Raw genomic sequence first — 20,557 nt, 5'->3', positions numbered from 1 at the left:
CACACCTTTTTTTGACCCTTTCTCTAAATTTTTTCCCTTTATCCTTATGCTTAGTTTTGCAGCTGAGACTAGGAAAGCTTCGTGTTTGACAGTCCGCTGTTCAAGTTTGTCTTGCTGTGGAGGACACCTCCCTGTTGAAAAGGAGATGCCGCTCCTCATCCTGGTCAGTGGCTCAGCTCAGAGTCCTGGTTTTGTTCCTCCATTGTTCTGATCTCTCTGAAAATCTTCAGACTCATTTCTAAAAGGTTGCCTGCCGTATGGAAACAGTCTCATTTCTCTTCAGACTTTTGGTTCGTGGAGTGCTCACATTTTAACTTCTCTTCAGGTCATTCTTATCTTGGTTTGTTTCTTGGTCATCTGTATGTGTTGTCATGGTGATAATACAGCCCCCGAGCCCGCCTTTTGGTGTATAGTTCCTCTCTGGAATCTTATGTTGTTGATATCTCAAGCATTCCCTTCTGGAATCATAACTTCTCAGTCTTTTTTTTTTTCCAATATTCCAAAACCGCTGTCAAATCTTTCTCAAACATTTCTAAACAGTACTTCATATGTGAAATCTAACAAACACAAATGGAATGCTCTCCTGCAGTAAATGCTTTGTCATTTTAAATGTAGCAGTTTCATTATTGGATTTGGATGCCTGATTTTCAAGCAGTCAGAAATGCCTCAGTCTGCTATTGTGACGTATTGTTTCCATTTCCCAAAATATGCAAAATGTCCCCCCTGGCTCAGTTGGTAAAGAATCTGCCTGCAATGCAGGAGCCCCGGGTTCGATTCCTGGGTCAGGAAGATCCCCTGGAGAAGGAAATGGCAAAACACTTCAGTATTCTTGCCTGGAGAATCCCATGGACAGAGGAGCCTGGCAGGCTACAGTCCATGGGGTTACACAAGTTGGACACGACTTAGCAACTAAACCACCACTAGTAGTAGAATGATTAAATTCAGAAAGCCTTGGAGCCAAATAATTGATTAGATTGATTAATAGTTGATTAATAATTGGTTTCATTGGCAGAGTGAGTCATTTGAAGTGCACACTGGATTTTGTCACTCCCGTGCTTTAAACCTTGTTTCCCTTCAGATTCCGAATAAAATCCAGTGCCCTCACTCTGATCTCTTAAGGCTCTTGAGTGATCGGGAACCTGGCTGTCTCTCTCCAGCCTTACCTCTTACTGCCCTTTGGCACTGACATCTTTGCTGTTCCTTTTAACATGCCTTGCATCCTCCTGCTCAGAACTTTTCCTTCTGTTTTTCTCTTTAGTCATAGAAATGCTCATCTTCGAGGTTTCTCAAGAGCTCTCCTTTGACTTTCTTAACTCAAATTCCCCAATCTCTCCCTATCCCCTTAACCTGTTTTCTCTGGTCACTGATATTTTTGTCGTTACTTATTATTTGCTTGTTTATCATCAGTGCTATCCCACCCCTCCAAAGAATGTAAGGTCTTTAAAGCAGGAACGCTGTCAGAAGTCAGTTGTATCTAGAACTGTGCCTGGCATGTAGTCAAAATGATGTATTACTGTCAAGTACTGTCCTAAGTACTTTACCTATATTAACTCATTTTAAAAAATTATTTATTTATTTGGATGCACTGGGTCTTAGTTGCAACATGCGGGACCTTTGGTCTTTGTTGGGGCATGCAGGATCTTTAGTTGTGGCCTGGGAACTCATTTGAGGCATGTGGGTGGGATCTAGTTCCCTGTCCAGGGATTGAACCCAGGCCACCTGCTTTGGGAGTGTGGAGTTTTAGCCACTGGACCACCAGGGAAGTCCCTGCCTGAGATCATTGAATGCTCTCATCAGCCCTGTAATTATCCCTCATAGGACAGAAGAAATTGAGGAATACTATGATTAGGTAATTTGCCCCAGTTTATAAGCTACTAAGAGATACTGTCGGGATTCATATCCACAGACTGTCTTAGGAATCTGTACTCTTAACCACTGTGCTCTAATGCCCCTTGTAAGTATTACATATTCATATAATACTTGTTGACTGTGTTAATGAATGAATTTAGGTGAGACTCTCTTGTTTACTTCTGAAATTTCCATCTTTTACATGTTCAAGGCTTTGATAGAATACTTGCAATAACAAGGAATTCACTAAATGAATTTATTTTTCTGATATTACATAATAATAGGTTGAGCTTCCCTAGTGGCTCAGCAGTAAAGAATCTACCTGCAAGGCAGGAGATGCAGGTTCGATCCCTGGGTCGGGAAGATCCCCTGGAAGAGGGTATGGCTGAACACACTCCAGTATTCTTGCCTGAAAAACTCCCATGGACAAAGGAGTCTGGCGGGCTATAGTCCATAGGGTCACAAAGAGCTGGACCCAACTGAAGCGACTAAGCACACAGGCAATAACATTGTAGAGTATATATATTACGCATTAGGCACCATCGTCAGCACCTTGTACAGTTCCTTTCAGCAGCCGTATAAGTACTGTTATACCCATATTGTAGAAATCAGCAAACAGGAATACAAAGAAGTTAAGTTGGCAGCTCCAGGATTTCAACCAGAGTTTGGCTTCAGCTTCCCTGTTCTTGACCACCACTAATAATTACTGTTATTGAAATAACCTTTTGTTTTTGCATACCTACTTTGTACCAGTTTTACGTACAAATCCCATGGACAGAGGAGCCTGGTGGGCTATGGCCCATAGGATCACGAAGAGTTGGACATGACCAAAGAGACTTAGCATACCTACACGTGTGCACATTTACATATATAAAATTGTTTTACTGATATCATATGTCACTTGCCAATCTCTTTTTGAGGTAGATGGTGTTTTTCCCATTTTTTTTCCAGTACATTAAACTGAGATTCAAGAAGTCAAGCAGTTTGATAGTTCTAGGAACGGATAGGAATAGGATTCAGATTTGAGATGCCTTTAATTCCAGATTTGCATATTCTTCCATTATACCACAAACCTCATAGATAAATCGCTCCATTGTTGGCCATTACAGAGTTGAAATACTTTGCTCATGGTGAGGTCAAATCTGTTTCCGTTATTCTCTTCTCATTTCCTCATGGTGAGCATAAGTCTGTCTCCATTCTTGTCTTCTCCTTCTTCATTGTTCTGTCATCCAGACTCACGTTGGAGGGGTTTCATCTCTCCTTCATAAAACCCAGGTATTTGAAAATAACTGCTACATGTCCCCTTCAGTCTTCTGTTTTCTGTGCTCATCTTACCTGCCTCCTTGAATTATTCCTCATAGATAGGAAACCATATGGTTTCTAGAGTCTTTGCTGTTCTGGTCTAATTATGACAATTTATATGAATGGTGTATCATTTATATCTAATTACTAAGTAGTTATGAGTATTATTAAGCAGCATATCTTTGTTATAGGTTTTATTTTTTGACAGCACGTTGAGTTTACTCAGTTTTCAAAGTCTATTGGCCATGTAATGTTGTCACCAATTCACAACTTCAAAAGTAAGGACTTACTTCCCTCACCTCTTAAAGTAGAATATTTGTTTTCTTCTCCATTTTAATGCACACTGTCGGCTGATTGGTGAGAATCTCCCTGCCTTCTAACTTCTAGGTCTTGCCCAGATCCTTCAAAGGTTACTAACACTGAAGTTTTCACTTTTTAAACTTGTTTTTTTTACAAATTCTGTTTTGAAGATGCCAGTTGGGCCAACAAATGACATATTAAAAATCAACAAAAATAAATTTGATCACCTTCCTTGAGATGTTGAAATTGTATCGAAAAAGTGTTGAAGAGCTAAAATTGGGAATTATAGAGTCTTTTAAATTGATAGCAACAGTAAATCATACTGTTCTATTTCTATTGAGAATAGAAGCAAAACACACCCAAAAAAAGAAATTAAATCCTGGGAAATTATTTTGATTTAATAATACTTATTAAAAATCAAATACTTTAGAAATAATCTTAGATTATCATATTTTGATATATTATTTTTTCCATCATTCCTCTTGAAATTTTTCAAAGGCTATCAATCAGTTTTGGAATATTAGAATAACATTTATTTAATTAATGACCCAGGAAATAAGTACAGCTCGACTGCTATTAACAGAAGGAAATACAGTTTTAAACTTTTTAATTTGGAATCATATAACTAGAGATATTTAATTCATTTAGAATTGCAGGATAAAGTTCTGCAATCAAAATTTGATATTTCATATGTAAAGGAATATTTAAGAAGAAAATATGGAAATGGAAATCAGTAATTACTTTATGAAATTAAAAAATAATACTCTTATATCTACAAATAATATAATTAGTCTTTTATCTAATATTATGAGGTTTCTTATAAGAACTTCTTAACAGATAAGCTGAGATTTAATTGAAGGAGATGGGATTTTGAAAGACTCAGAGCAGAATTCCATAAACTTTTTCCATTAATGACTAGATAGATAGTAAATTTTTTTTGGCTTTTCAAGCCATGCTGTCTCTGTTACAGCTATTCAGTTCTACTGTTGTGACATGAAAGTGGTCATCCAGGATTGGTAAGTGAATGGGCGTGGCTATGTTCTTGTTAAACTTTATTTAAAAACACTTCTGAAATTTTAGTTTCATATTATTTCCATGTGCCACAAAATACTCTTCTTTTGAATTTTTTAACTATTTGAAAATGTAAAAACTACACTTAGCTTTCAGATTATCCAAAGCAGGTGGTGGGGCAGCTTTGGACGAAAGCCGTATCTTGCCAACCCCTGACTTGGAGGGCTGCAGTTCACCCTGATATTTAGCAGAGGGGAAGCATCCCCATCTAACTTGATGACGGCGACATGGTTTCTAGCAGCTTTGACAGGTCGTCTTCAATCCCTGTTAAGGTTTGCTTCTCTCATTTTCCTCCTAGAAATCTTGATGATTCTTTTCCTTTCCTCACTTGCTTTCTCCCTCCACTCTACTGAACCACTTGCAATTTTGTACCTTCATGCTTTTCATATAATTCTTCATATTAATATATTATTTTTATATATTATTACTTTCTCCCACGTGATTTATTTCTTGCCTTAAGGATTCAGCTTAGATGTTACCGCTTCAGAAAACTTGCCCTGTCTCATAGTTTTCCCTTTTTTGTGCTTCCTTGGCATTGTGTATGTACTGTTCTCTTAGTCCATAGTATGTAGGTTTCCATTTTTACTGTAATTGTGAATACATTTGTCTGTTTTTTCCATCAGACTGTAGTTTCTTGTAGGATTGAGACTGTATCGCCTGTGTTTGTCATCATATCTAGTTCAATTTAATACTTCTTGATTGAATTAATGAATTTTAACTTGTTCCTTCATGACAAGTTCAAACCAAAAGAGTTAAAGTCACATATATTCTCGTGTTTATTACCTAAATCAGTCAATACTTAAAATAGGATGTCATTTTGGAAATGGATGTTTTATTTGGTAAGAAGAAAGGAGGACTTTTGGCTGTTTGGAGAACACACAAGTCTCTTGTAGATCTTCCAGTGGAAGGCTGCATATATCCAGAAGATAGAATGTGGGTAGGTGGCATAGGAGCTCTGGCTTGAGAGGTCAGCAAAGAGGAAAGGAAAGAGAGTATGACTCCAATAAGTGTAGAAAGGCAAAGAATGTGAAAAGGTGACAGTGAAATTTAAGGGACTGATAACCCATAATAAGTATACCAAATGTGGTATATTGACTGCAAGCTATCTCCTTCTCCCTTTTCCTTCCACTCAAGATGACCAGAAGTAGATTCTTTCTCATGTCAACGTATGGCAAAACCAATGCAGTATTGTAAAGTAAAATAAAGTAAAAATAAAAATTAAAAATTTAAAAAAAAAGTTTAGGAGGAGGAGGGGATGCAGCTGGTGGGCAGGGAAGGGATAAATTAGTAATTCGGGATTAACAGATCACACTATTACATATAAAAGAGATAAACAAGGACCTACTGTATAGCACAGGAAACTATATTCAATATCTTATAATAATCTATAATGGAAAAGAATCTACATAAAACTGAATCTCTTTGCTGTACACCTGAAGCTAACACCACATTGTAAATCAACTATTCTTCAATTTTTAAAAAAACGATCATCACCAGTATATATTAGGCCATAACCATTCCATGTTATTTTCAGGGCTTGCTGTTCATTACTCTTAATCTTTTTTACTCTCTGTGTATTTCCTTTGGGTAGTTTCTGTTGTGGTAGTATTTAGTGTACTGAACTTCTCTTCTGCAATGTCTAACCTGTCATTATTAGTCCAATAGAATTTTTCTAAGCTCAGATAGTATAGTTTTCATCTCTAGAATTCTGATGCAGATCTTTTTGTATCTCCCATTTCTCTTAACATGCTGAGTTTTCTTTTATGTACAGTTTTTTTGAACATGTGGAATACAGATGTCTTAATGTCATTATCTGTTAATTCTAATATCTATATTCATTCTGGATCAGTTGCAGTTGGTTGATCTTTCTTATCATTATGGGTTGTATTTTTCTGCTTCTTTGAATCCATGGTAATTTTTGAATGGATACCAGACGTTGTGAATTTTACCTTGTTAGATGCTAGATGGGTTGTTTTGTTTGTTTTTTCTGCTTGCAAATATTCTTGAGCTTTGTCTACAACACAGCTGACTTTCTTAGAAATAGTTTAATCCTTTCTGGATTTATTTTTAAGCTTTGTTAGATAGGACTAGAGCTGTGTTTATTAGTCTGCCTCGCGTTTGAGGCAAGACTCTTCTTGGTGCTGTAACTGATGATTTTTAAATTATCAGATTTTCCACTCTCACTTTGGAGAACAGGTTGTTTCTGATGCTGTGTGAGCTCTTAGCACTGCTCCCTTCAATTCTTTCAGTAGCTTCTCGCATATGCTGTCATTCAGCTGGGTTCTTGAGGAGAGCCCGCCGTGGGTCTTCAGGATTCTCTCTCTATAGTTCTCTCCTACAGCGCTCTCCCCTGTGACCTCTGGCGGTCTTGGCTTCCCTGGACTTGAAGCTTTATCGCCTCATCTCATGGAGACCACTGCCTGGCTTCCCTTTTTGTGCCACAGCTTGAGAACTTTCTCCAGGCTTCATGTACTTTTTCTGTTTTTAGTTGTTTGAGGTGGCAAAATAAGTCTTGTCCTCGTTACTCCATCCTAATTGAAAGCAGAAATGAGAACGTTTATTTTTTTAAAAGATTACATGATTTTCATTTAATGTATTCCTAATTTATGAATGAAAAATCAGCTGAACAATACTTTCAAGCAATGTTGGAGAAGAATGCATTTGATGTAAAAGAATAATTAAAATACCAAGATAGAATATGGTAAATTACGTGGATATGATGTCCATAAAATACCTTTAGAAGTTCCGATGAGAAAAGAATTAGTTTGGGGAGTTTGGCAGAACGGGAAGGAGTGAGAAAAGGCTATGGCGTGTGTGTGTGTGTGTGTGTGTGTGTGTGTGTGTTAGGTAAGATATTAAGTGGATCTAGAAGCAAATTTTTTGAGTATTACGTGAGACTCAGTGGTGGAATAATTTCAGAGAGAGGCTAGGACTGGTCTAATCACAGTTAAAGATAGTTTTTTAAGAATACATGGAGAAGATCACAGGAAGAATAGGGTTTCTGTGTTTTTCTGGTTGAGCATGATTTGTGGTCTGTTGTGGAAAAGGAGAGAGATGCCTTTGTCCTATAGATTCCCTGTCATTGCAGTCCTAGCAGAAGAGGAAGGAAGAAAAGTCAGTGTTCCATCTGCTCACTTCAGCAGTGGAGAAGACACAGCACTGTGGACAGTGAAGATGATGAGCGTTGGTCTGAGATTTATGAATCTTTAGAAATCCCGTAGTAAGTAGCCTTTAGGCTTTCAGCCATTGCTATTTAAATGGTTTTCAGGTTATCTAGACGTTGAAGTGGGGTGGGGGTGCTGTTGAACTCAACATGGACCTGCTAGAGAAAGTGAGTGGGGTGGCTCTGGGTGGAGCTTTCTTGAGTTGGAATGGTTGCCTGTCACTTACCTGTGCAGTAACTATGAACAGAAGTTCAGCCAAATATATGCTGTTATCATTTTCTCTCTTGAGGAACCAGGAGACATTTTGGAACAACTGGGAATATATGTGTTGTGTTTGGGTTCATTTCACTTAGCCTATATTTTATATAAAGCTTTTAGTAAAAAGAATATGAACCAAACACCACCACCCCCGAACATTGGTAGTGATATTGCTATTGTGTGAAAAAGAACTTGAAGAACTTTAAAGTTATAACTCAGCTCTTAGGTTTATATTGTGGACTATATATTCTTTCCCCCTTTTTTCTTCTTCCTTCACAATAGGTAGTTATTATTTCTACTACTTTTTTTTTTTAGCCAAAAGCAGAGAATTTTGTATACATGCTCTCAGTGAATTCTTGTAGATACCCCACTGGGTAGCTGTCTTCATTTTACAAATAAAAGTATTGAGGAATTGAGAAGTTCAGTGACTTGTCCACAGTCACACAACCGTACATGGCAAAGCCTGGGTTTGAATCCACATTTAGCTTATTTCAGCATTTATGCTATTTCTATCCCCCCCCTTTTTTTAATGCTAGCCATTACCTTAAGTATCATATGAAGGATACAGGCCTTAGTATTTATTTAACTTTTTCTTTGACATAAGAAAAATCTCTGTAATTTACCTTTAGCCAGAACCTTGAGAAGTGTCTGCTAATTTTCTTAGAGCCTTAGGTTTCTCTGGGCTAAGTACAGAATTGATCAATTTAACTATTCTATATATAACTTCAGAGAAGGCAGTGGCACCCCACTGCAGTACTCTTGCCTGGAAAATCCCATGGACGGAGAAGCCTGGTAGGCTGCAGTCCATGGGGTCGCAAAGAGTCAGACACGACTGAGCGACTTCACTTTCACTTTTCATTTTCATGCGTTGGAGAAGGACATGGCAACCCACTCCAGTGCTCCTGCCTGGAAAATCCCAGGGATGGGGGAGCCTGGTGGGCTGCCGTCTATGGGTCCGCACAGATTCAGACACGACTGAAGCGACTTAGCAGTAGCAGTATACATAACTTTCATTTCCTGAAATTTTATCTCAGCTCTTAGAGTTTGATGGCTTAGTATATCACATGGGAGCATTTGTACAGGGTAAGAGAGATATCAAAGCACTGGCTCTTTTGAGCAGCTCTTAGCCACTTTGGGCAAGGAAGCAGCTAAGATTTAATGGCACTTTGCTGACTATTACAGAAGAAAACGCAGTTTCACATGGTATACCTAATGTTTCTTCTTTTTCACTATATGCTATCCCTTGGGTAAGGTCTCTTTCTCACAGAATCAGATTCTAAGAGCTGTAATGAGCTTTACTTTACTAATCAGGAAACAGAACCCCAGAGGAAGTGAGCTGTCCAAGGTCATACAGTTCAGTACAGCAGAACTGGAGCTAGTTCTCCAGTTCAGAACATCTTAGAAACCTCCAGGCCTTTAATAAAAGATGTTCAGTCTGTAGAGGCTAAAATGTGAAGTATGTATGCCCTCTGTTCCTAGAGAGAAAAAATGAAAATGAGTTAAAAGGTGAACTCAGATATCTTGGGCATTCTTTGCTGGGAAATTATTCTTGAATGAAGCTGGATAGTCTAGTTGATGTGATAATGATAATGAAGTTCTAAGGAAGAAAGATTATAAGTAAGAAATAAATGTGCCCTTTGAAATGCTTGAAGATTTTCTGGTTTGCTTTTTGAGCATTTGTCTTGACTTGGAAATAGGAAACGTGGAATGAAATCTGGGAGTGTTTTTGTTACCAAGCAATCATTATAGTGTATTAGTCAGTTCAGTCGCTCAGTCATATCCCAGTCTTTGTGACCCCATGGACTGCAGCACACCAGGCTTCCCTGTTCATTGCCAACTCCCGGAGCTTGGCTCAAACTCATGTCCATCAAGTCAGTGATACCATCCCACCATCTCATCCTCTGTCGTGCCCTTCTCCTCCTGCCTTCAATCTTTCCCAGCATCAGGGTCTTTTCCAGTGACTTAGTTCTTCACATCAGGTGTCCAGAGTATCAGAGTTTCAGCTTCAGCATCAGTCCTTCCAGTTAATATTCAGGACTGATTTCCTTTAGGATGGACTGGTTGGATTTCCTTGCAGTCCAAGGGACTCTCAAGAGTCTTCTCCAACACCACAGTTCAAAAGCATCAATTCTTCGGCACTCAGCTTTCTTTATAGTCCAACTCTAACATCCATATAGATAGCTTCTTTTTAGTGCTCTTAGGAACTGATTTTAGATCTCCGCTCTTGGTTTTCTGCATGCCACCTTTCTAAAGTTGAATATCCTCCCTTACTTTGAGATAGGACTAGGTTTTCCTGGTTAGTAATGACGGTTTCTCCATGATAGATATTTTTTCATGACTTCTCCCAACATAGGACTTTTAATTTCTTTTCTAGATTTATTTGCCTCATTTTGAGGAAGGAATAAATATTGCAGCCACTAGTTTATATTTCATTGCCATTCCTGACGGGTCAGAGTCTGTAGTGTGCCTGATTGATTTGTGTGTTAGAGACCAGTAGAATAATGGGAATTGTTTTCCTTCCTTTAAACTGCATTCTGATATTGGCCACCATTACATTTGTGAAGGAGGAAGACGAAGAGTTACACATTTTAATTGATAAATACTTGTTTTTCTTTTGTTTATGTTCTGAGAGTGATTAGACCCTTGAAAGTCTTGCTTTTCAGGACTTAGAATGATGTTTAGCACATAGTGTTGGATATACTTGTACATGGCGCTCGGACTATGGCCAGAAGTAAAGTACACATCTGTTTCTGCTCTTCTTTGAGTTTTTTGTTTTGTTTTTCTTTTTACTTCCTGTAATCTAAATGTATCTAATTGCCTAAAGTGTAAGTAAAAGGGCTGTTTTTAGAATTGTGCTAAATACTTCTCATCTTCCTTTAACTTCTTTCATTTGCCTTTAATAAATCTTAGTATTGTTAAATGGTGAAAGAAACATAGAAGTCCATTAAATCAATGTCCTTTCTCAAAATGAAAAAGGAACCTGGAATTCTGTAATTTACTTATGGTTGAAATCCTTTCCAGAAAATAAATTATGACCTCTGGGTCAGAATGATAGATACTTTACTTGCCTTACATCTCTTATAAGACTCCACTGAAATAACAGTATAGAAGTGCCAAAAGAAATAAACCAAGAACAGCAAACACTAACAGAAAAGGGTGAAGAATTATTATAAACAAACGTTAAACAGATTTCTTTAAAAGAAAGCAAAAAGGAACCAGTTGATGGATGAATGGACGAGAAGCTAAAGCCTGCCGGTTATTACCAGGAGCCTGTGAGTGGTGTGGAAGCTGGTTTGCCTAGCAGGAACCCCAAGAGGCTCTGGGTTCAGAGCAGGAGTGAAGAAGGGATGGACAACAGGGATTTCGTGTGCATTCTACAAGGGTTGATTCAACTGCTTGGCCTCAATGTAACCTTTCCAACTCCTTCCCAGTGGAAGTAGCCAGTGTTTACGATTGCTGCCTCTTTTCTCCAGCATTAAAAAAAAAAAGGAAAAATCAAAACCCCAGGTTGTTTAACTCCAAATAAATTGATCAAAAATGTTTGGCGAAATTTAGCTTTTTGTATTAAATATTGGCACCCCTTCTTTAATATGATATTTGGGGCCTAGGAGGAGGTCGTTGCATACTCTGAAATGAACCCTGAAAACCACTGATGTGCTCTTTCTTATCTCATACTGAGTTCCCAATTAGAATTTTAATTCTAGGAAGAGACCGAGTAACAGAACAGATTTCCTTACAGGATAGCAGAGGAAACCCACACCAGCTAACCAAGTTTTATACCTGGGTCACCAGTGCACTTTAAGCATGAAAGGGAAGAGAAGAAACAAAAAGAAGTACTTACCCTAACGGAAACATAATCCAGGGGGCAGAGAAGAATTTAAAGAAGCATTCTAACTAACGTAGTAAGGTTAAAGAAGAGAAAGCATGCCTAAAACCAGTACTGGGTACAATGAGAAGGGGACAATTTGAGAATGTGAAAGAGCTTAAGAGGTTAAGAATGTGATAGTCAAAAGAAAACAGGCCATCGAAGGAAAGAAAGTAATTTCCCAAAATGCAAGCTTCAAGATGCAAAGATGGAAAACACAAGAGATAAGTCTCAGATGATTTCCTTAGCCCGTGTGCCCTAAAAACAGAGCCTGAGACAGTACTTTATTGGGGAATACAATCTCAGGAAAGCAGGACAAGAAAAGGGGAGAGAGAACAAAGGAGAAAGGTTGGACAAAGCTTTGTAAAAGACATTGCTGATGCCTTGGCTTCAGCAGAAGTCTTAAGAGACATTGTATAGATTACTGTTCCTCTTGCCAGGCCTCCTGAGTATGGGGACATGTTTTCATCTACTGGTTTCCTCTCACCTCCTGCTCATCCCACTTTTTGGTCAAAGTTTGCTGTTCAAACGATTACCACACCTGACCTGTTCAGTGGCCTCTTGGGGAGGCCAAGACCTACTCTCTGTGTGCACAGATCTGCAGATTGATGTGATATCTAAGTCTGGAGAGGTGAGAGGAGTCAGTAGCCCTAAGGTAGCCTGCAATTCAGGAGACCTGGGTTTGATACCTGGGTTGGGAAGATCCCCTGGAGAAGGTACCCACTCCAGTATTCTTGCCTGGAGAATCCCATGGACAGAGAAGCTTGATGGGCTGCTGTCCATGGGATCACAAAGGTTGGACACAGCTGAGCAACTGAGCACATACTCTAGGTAGCCTCCAGCCTTGGAGCCTCTGCCTTTTAAGAAAAGGTTAACAGAGGGTCATTCCCAAGAGAACTGGTGAAGGGAAGGAGCGGGGAGGAGACTGCCGTTTTCTGTCATAAATTCTTCCGTATCCATTGGGTTCACTATCATGTGCAGGTATAATTTCATAAAAATAAAAATCAACTTTAAAAACAAAAAATAGATGACCCAAAATACCCTGGAAATAAATGCCAAAAGCTTTTTAGAATATATTTGGGGGGAAAATATTGAAAGGTGAAGTCTAATCAGTAGTTGAGAGGGTTCTGTGCCCCTCCAGCCTGGTCTTCCCCTGCCCGCTTTGTTGCTTCGTTCTCTCCACACCGCTCCTTCTGTTTCTTGTTTTACTCACCTGTTCATTATCCGTCTCTCCACTAGAAGGTAGACTCTATAAGGGCAGGAGCCCTGTATTTTTAATCACTGTTCCCCAGCACCTAGAACAAAGTGTCTTAATAATCCATAGTAAGTACTCGGTAAATATTTGATGGCAAGAATTGAAGCCGAATAGATGAATTTTGCAGGGAGCATGACTTCCATGCAGAAGTATTGGGACTTGAGCTGTAGGCATTGAGGAAAATCTAGGATTTTAAGAAAAGAATTAATTAGTGATACCTGATTTAGGTTTTATTTTAGAAAGTTCACTGGCAGCTGCTTGGAAAATTCATTAGGTTGAGGTTAAGCTAGAAGAAAGAAGAACTATTAAAAGAAAGATTCTTGGGTTACCCTGGGTGAGAATTGTTGAGAGCAGAGACTCATTTTTCTTTTCATTTTCCGCAGTACGTAGCATGGACTCTCACATGTAGCTTCTCAGTTAATATGTATATATATGAATAACTCCTTCTATAGTAAATATTTATGAGTGATTACGTTGTAGTGAACTTCCTTCAGAGTTCCTAAGCTATTGAGAGAAAGGTCCCTATCTTTTTTACAGACAACTTCAGAAGCAGATATTCAACTACCTGGTTAATTCAGTTTAGCGTGTATTTTTTAAACATCAATTACAGTGTGCTTATTGTTTGGTGAGGAAGCTACTGTAAAGTAGTATATGACTCAGTCCCTGATCTGTTTAGGGGCTTTACTCATGAAATGACTAGAGGAAATATAAACCATCATGTTAACTGTGGTTGCCAGGCAAAATGCAGTTTTGTCCTGTAAAGGGTATGGGGGAAAATTTTGTCTATTATTGTATGTACATATCATGCAAATTACTCATTTTAAAGAGGTAGACTATAATAGAACATCCAGTGCAAAAATCTATGAAGAATCATTAACTATTTTATTATTTAGCCCACACAGCAAAATCTTGCTAATGTCTTATTCTGAACGTGAGTTGCGGATAATTTTAATGATATTTCAGTTTAACATAGAGAAGACACAAAACTTAATTGTCCGTGAAGACACAATAAAGACTAAATTAATTTAAATTGGAGTGAAAAGTTTGGTTGAGAAAAAGAATAATTATCCATTGCATTCTATCCAAATTACATTGGATAGAATAGACAGTCAACCATTAATTGTGTGTAAGATCCTTTCATTTCCAAGGAAGCTGGTAGCTGACCGGAGTATCTCTTGTGGTCTCTTGTTGCCAGTAGAAGACGTGATTCACAGATGTTTGAGGTTCTCAATACTGCTTTAAGGAGATCTGGAAGAAAGAGCTCTTAAGAGGTTGGAGACATTAAGACTATTACCGGGTTTGTCATTTTTAGCCTAATAGACTATTGGTTTGAATGACTTTGTTCTGAAATATTTATTTTTCTGTTTAAATATTTATTGTTTTGAGATGGCAGAACTCAGCCTCAGGGGAGAGATCAGGCTGGCTTTTCTCTCTTACTAATTTGAAAGAGGGATGTGTGTGTGTATTTTGAAGACAAATGATTTGGTGGCAAGTTTGCGCAATGTGGGAGACCTGGGTTCAATCGCTGGATCTGGAAGATTCTCCTGGAAAGGGAATGGCAACCCACTCCAGTATTTTTGCTTGGAGAACTCCACGGACAGGGGAGCCTGGCAGGCTGCAGCCCGTGGGGTCGCAAAAAATCAGACACGACTGAGCAACTAACACACATTTTGCAATGTTCTTGTCGGCCAAGCCTGTGCCTCCCTTAGTACTAGTACCAGATCCTGAAATTGACTTTTAGTCTAAGCATGAAGGTAAAGTATATTGTATTTCCTGTTTTATTTTTGTTTATCATCTGTTTGCAAGAGCTCAGAACTACCCTCAGTCCCCTCCTGCACTCCATCTCCCCTTCATGTGGCTACAGAACACTCTCACTTTGGGTCCTGGTTCCTCAGTTATACCCACTCTAGAACAAGGGCCCTTGTTAGGCTTGCATTTCAGGGTTTGCATTTTTTTTTTTTTTTAAATGGTGCTTATTCTCTTATCTGTGGATTCCATATGAGGTAATTGTCTCCTTTCAGGTAACCTACATTTATGGCCACTATTACTTTCTTTTCATAGCCCACTCCCTCCCTAAGTTCTGCCCTTCTAGACGTTTAGATGCTTCAGGGTATTTTCTATAAGCACCTGCCCCCACCGTCACTCTCTTCATTTTGCCCAGCCAAAGCCTCTAAAAGCAGTATTTCTCAGTGTGGTACCCAAACTGCCTACTGGAGTAGTATCAGTATCATGATTCGTTAAAGATATGTCCCCAGAGTGTTTGTTATGCACAGTAAAATACGGAATCTCTACTTTCAAGGAACCAGGTAAAAGATGAGTTTGTGGGTGTGAGGGGCTGGGTCCCTACCGTGTGGGTTTGGTGATCATATCATTGAGACCGCATTTGGAATAGATGTGGCCCTGGACTCCTTTCTTGGAATCAGAAATACTTTCCCTTAAAATTAATATTTCAAAATTAATATTGGTGATTGGATTTTATTAGTGTAGTCATTATCCTATAATCATTAAATCTGTTTTTGTGAGTTTCCTTGGGGTCCCAGCCATCTACTAAGCTACAAACAGCCAAATGAAAAATGAACTGCTGAAATTGAAGTGAAGTGAAGTGAAGTCGCTCAGTAGTGTCCGACTCTTTGCGACCCCATGGACTGCAGCCTACCAGGCTTCTCCGTCCATGGGTTTTTCCAGGCAAGAATACTGGAGTGGGTTGCCATTTCCTTCTCCAGGAGATCTTCCCAACCCAGGGACTGAACCTGGGTCTCCCACATTGCAGGCAACACTTTACCATCTGAGCCACGAGGGAAGTCCCACTTAGAGGCTGCATGGAAACTTTCATGAAACTTCATGAAAAACTTCATAGGTTTTTCCTCCCAATTTCTAACTAACCTACAGATTGTCTGACATCTTATGGCTTTGGGTATAATTTATATTTATTGTAAGAGAGAAAATACATTATTGTTATCTTTTTTGCCATAAGCGTGTAGGTAAATTGAGAGTCTAGAATGAATTTCACGTTTTGCCCAGTAAACTGGTGTTGTTTTGTCTTTGTACATGTTTACTCATCCGTTTTATTTCTCTGGGTTTTCTCCATGGCCTGTCAATTCTCTACAGAGTTCTTAAAAATTATTTTAATTGGCTCTGGATCATCTTAAATCCAGTGTTCTGTCCTTATCTTTCTGCATTACTAGTTGTATAGCTCTTTCTTCCTTTGGTCACAAACATTTGGTATAAGAGCTGAGAAGAGTGACAAGCCTCTGCTCGGTCCTTCTCAACGGAGAGCTCTTTGTAAACTTACTTTACAGAAGCAGGTAGAGTTTGAAATCTGAGCCTGTCTGAAAAATCCCAAGGGATAAAAATGATATAATTTATAAAATACTTAATATAAAAATATTTTTTCCTCTGTTACAAACCTAGAGAATTAATGTCCATTTATCTACAGCATTAGGAAAAAGATTAGTGACATTGGCATTATCTAAAAAACTAAGTGATTCTTTTTATGATGGTTTAAATAAAATTAATATTGATCTGTTTCTATCGGTGATCCATTCTGAGCACAGATGTAATGTGCAAATTGGTAAACTTTTAAGATAGGATTTGTAGCCTGTGATTTGTAACACAACAGCAGACTAGTATCAAAATGGGACTCAAGATAACCAAGCTGAAAAAATTACAGTGAAGTTGAAAAGTAAATTGGAAGATACAGACAAAATACTTTTCTCTCCTTAAGATTACTTAGACTTTTATTACCCTAGGAAAATGAAGATAGTTATATTTGGGGCCTTTCTTACAGTACTTTATGCTTAGCTTTATTTGTAGCACAGATAACATTGATGTAATTATTAGCTTATGTGCCTTTCTCAGTTTCTAAATTTGGTCCTACAAAAGCAAAATCTCATTTTTATCTCCTCTCCCCACTGTGTTGAAGACAGAGTGTTATAAATGTTTAAATGTCGGTAAGTAATGTCGAACAATATGCAGAATAATTTATTAAGAACAGAGAACATAGTTAAGGAATGATAACAAACCTTGACTCATTTACCCTAGGCAGTGTAACTTGTAAAGAGTGAAAAATTTTTTTCTTTAAAGTATTGATAAAGGTGAGTGGGTTAATAGGTCATCATGAATAGTGAGTCTGCAACTATAAATCTTAAAAAATCACCTGTTCTGCCTACTTCTCTGTAACTGGTTGGTTTCCAAGTTCTTATAATTCCATCACACAGCATCTCTTGATTCCATTTCCTTTGCCCTGCTACATTTGTCTAGGCCTACCTGTCTTCTCCAATATATTACAAAAGCCTTCTAGTTCTCCCCCCTTATAGTACATTCCATGTATTGCTAATATTATAAACTGTGATTCTGTTATTCCTCTATTTGAACAGTTGTTCACTGCCGAGGAATAATAGTTAAAATCATCAGTATCTAAGTATTGGGGTATAGGGATACTCAGTACACAGAACAGAACATCACAAAGGATGAGGGAGCGATTCCAAGTAAGTCTTGGACTGGAAGGGTGCTTAACTCATCAGCAGAAATCCGAAAAAGAAGTGACAGACTCAGTTCTTCAGTAGTTTGTCGTGATAGTGGGATGCTAAGAGGGGATGTTTACCCAGAAGACCTGGACTGATCAGCTGGGAAGCTGGGCCCCAGGTCAACAGTTTCGCTTGCTCTCATGTAATCCTCTTAACTTTCTAAGTAAATAAGCCAGTTTGCAGATGAAGAAACGGGCTAGAAATGCTTAAAGTGACTCATCCATATCTGATAAGAGGTATGGTTAGGATTTGAACCAAGGTCTGTCTTTCAAGGTCAGGCTGTTTCTTCAATGAAAGCTTGGGAGAATGGGCATGGCTGGACCTAAAAAATACATGGAAGTCACTCCTAGGCAGGTAACTGTTGGAGTTCTGGGATTGATGTGGGAGAGTAGACTGATAAAAGGGTTGAGTCTTGCTTGGTCCTTAGGTTATACATTTTTCCTGTTTGATGGGGCCTGTTCACTATGATAGTACATTCAAATTTAAGATTAAGACATTAGACATATTTCACATTGTACACCAGAAGATCAGAGATAATGTTTCACCTCTGTTACTCCATGTGATTTAAAGGAGAAAGACATCATCTTTAACTCTTGTGTTTGCAAAACCACATACCTAAAGCATAAGCGTGTAAGTGTTGATTCCTCTCATTACAAACAATACTGCACCAGTTCTCACTTCCTTTTCCAACACTCTTCCCCCACTTAATATCAACCCAAGATAACATTTGTTTGATTTCATACTATCCTTCCTGATGGCTCTCTACTCTAGCCAAACAAAACAATTTACTGCTGGGCACATACATGTGACCGTTCTTCTTAATCTTCATTTATTTAAAAAATCTTAACACTTTATATTTATTAGGTACCATATGTAATTCTGCATTGTGCAAAACTGACCCCACTCATTATGATGAAGCTTTTAATCTAATAGGAGAGATGGAACTCGTATCTAGATATGTTAAATATAAGGCTTTGCATTTAAATGTCTGTAGACCTTAGTTGTGCAAGTTAAATGCTATGAGAATCCAGGAGAGGAGAATTTGTTTCCAACTGGAAAGGGTGAATGCAGTCACTCACTGAAGGTCTCCTGTATTAGACATTGTATGAGGTGCTGTTGTTTTTGTTTTTATCTTTTAGCTCCTTTCAGCCTCACGGTCAGTGCTGTTATGTCTGTTTTATGGTAGACAAAACTGAGGCTTAGTGTCTTGTCCAAAGCCACATAAGTAACCGATCACAGAGTTAGGGTTCTATCCCAGGTTTATTTAGATCTAAAGTGTAATCTGTCTCTTCTACACCTGATGTCAACAGACTGGCCTGTGGGCAAATTGGGCCCACTACCTGCTTTAGTAAGGCTCGTGATATTCTCACATTTTTAAATGGTTGAGAAAAAAATCAAAAGAGGAATATTTCAGTGTCCGTGAAGATTTTCCTGGAACACAGATACACCCTTTTGTTTACCTGTTACCTGTGGGCTGCTTTCCAGTTGTAGCAGCAGAGGAGTTGCAGCTGACTCCTGCTTTCTCCCACCCTCCTCTAAGGATGGCTTTACAGAGGAAGGCATTACTTGAGTTGCTTAGTTTTTCAGTATAATGAATATTGTGATAGAGGGAGGACAGCACTGGGAAAGACCCTGACCCTCACTGTTGCAGTCTGGCTGTGACTTGGGAAAGCATCATCTTTAGGGAATATTCTAGATTCAGTGCAATACAGACATATATATATATTGTGTTGAGAACCCTGCTGGAGATGCTACGAGGAGTAGTGACTAGCAACCCCAGCTATAAAATTGGCTTAGATTTGGATTAGAGTCTGCATATGTCAGCTGTTTGCTGAGTGGTTTTTGATAAGATTCTTAACCTTTTAAAGTGTCAGTTTCTCTATCTGTAAAAGGAGAACATTGGAAATACCTAGCTTTAGAGTTGTGAGAATTAAATGAGTTAATATATTCAAAGTGCTTAGACTTTTACCAGACATATGAGAAACATAGACCCTCTGTATATTTAGAATATATACTTTCAAATACATTTAGTAGACAGTAGTTATGACCAACCTAGATAGCATATTCAAAAGCAGAGACATTACTTTGCCAACAAGGGTCCATCTAGTCAAGTCTATGGTTTTTCCAGTGGTCATGTACGGATGTGAGAGTTGGTCTGTGAAGAAAGCTGAGCGCCGAAGAATTGATGCTTTTGAACTGTGGTGTTGGAGAAGACTCTTGAGAGTCCCTTGGACTGCAAGGAGATCCAACCAGTCCATCCTACAGGAGATCAGTCCTGAATGTTCATTGGAAGGACTGATGTTGAAGCTGAAACTCCAATACTTTGGCCACCTCATGCAAAGAGTTGACTCATTGGAAAAGACTCTGATGCTGGGAGGGATTGGGGGCAGGAGGAGAAGGGGACGACAGAGGGTGAGATGGCTGGATGGCATCACTGACTCAATGGACATGAGTTTGAGTGAACTCCAGGAGTTGGTGATGGACAGGGAGGCCTGGCGTGCTGCTATTCATGGGGTCACAAAGAGTGGGACACGACTGAGCGACTGAACTGAACTGAACTGAACTGAAACTCCTAAGAGGCAAATTTTTAATTTGTGTTATGTCTTCAGTGCCTAAAACAGCTGTGGACCCACAGTAGTTAATTTAGTACATGTCTTGGAATTGAAATTAGATTTCAAATCTCCTCATTTCCTTTTCAGCTGGTTGATCATTCTAAAAGCTTTTTCAGTGGATTTTTCTTCTTTGCAAGTTGGTGCCTCTGTCACTATAATAAGTTTTGTATATCTATAGTTTGTTTTGGGCTTCCCAGGTGGCTCAGCGGGTAAGGAAACCACCTGCAATGAGAGAGACCTTGATTTGATCCCTGGATTCGAAGATCCCCTGGAGAAGAGAAAGGCTACCCACGCCAGTATTCTGGCCTGGAGAATTCCATGGACTGTATAGTCCATGGGTTTGCAAAGAGTTGGAC

At 38.8% G+C, this 20,557-nt stretch overlaps 1 protein-coding gene across 50 annotated transcripts in view; it reads left to right on the top strand.

The window, feature by feature from the left end:
• The window catches only part of RBFOX2 (RNA binding fox-1 homolog 2), a 293,081-nt gene that overhangs the window by 197,419 nt on the left and 75,105 nt on the right, over positions 1–20,557 (top strand). For 2 of the 50 annotated variants that reach the window (XM_060414153.1, XM_060414147.1), the window contains exon 2: positions 55–163. The exons of the other annotated variants lie outside the window; for them this stretch is intronic. In XM_060414153.1, coding sequence (XP_060270136.1) covers positions 146–163 — 18 coding nt within the window. In that variant the 5' untranslated portion in view covers positions 55–145. The remainder of the gene's footprint in view (positions 1–54; positions 164–20,557) is intronic. 50 annotated transcript variants of the gene reach the window in all.

The sequence above is a fragment of the Ovis aries genome, chromosome 3 (genome assembly GCF_016772045.2).
Source record: "Ovis aries strain OAR_USU_Benz2616 breed Rambouillet chromosome 3, ARS-UI_Ramb_v3.0, whole genome shotgun sequence".
In the NCBI taxonomy this organism is placed as follows: Eukaryota; Metazoa; Chordata; class Mammalia; order Artiodactyla; family Bovidae; genus Ovis; species Ovis aries.
This window is presented reverse-complemented; position numbering and strand designations above follow the sequence as displayed.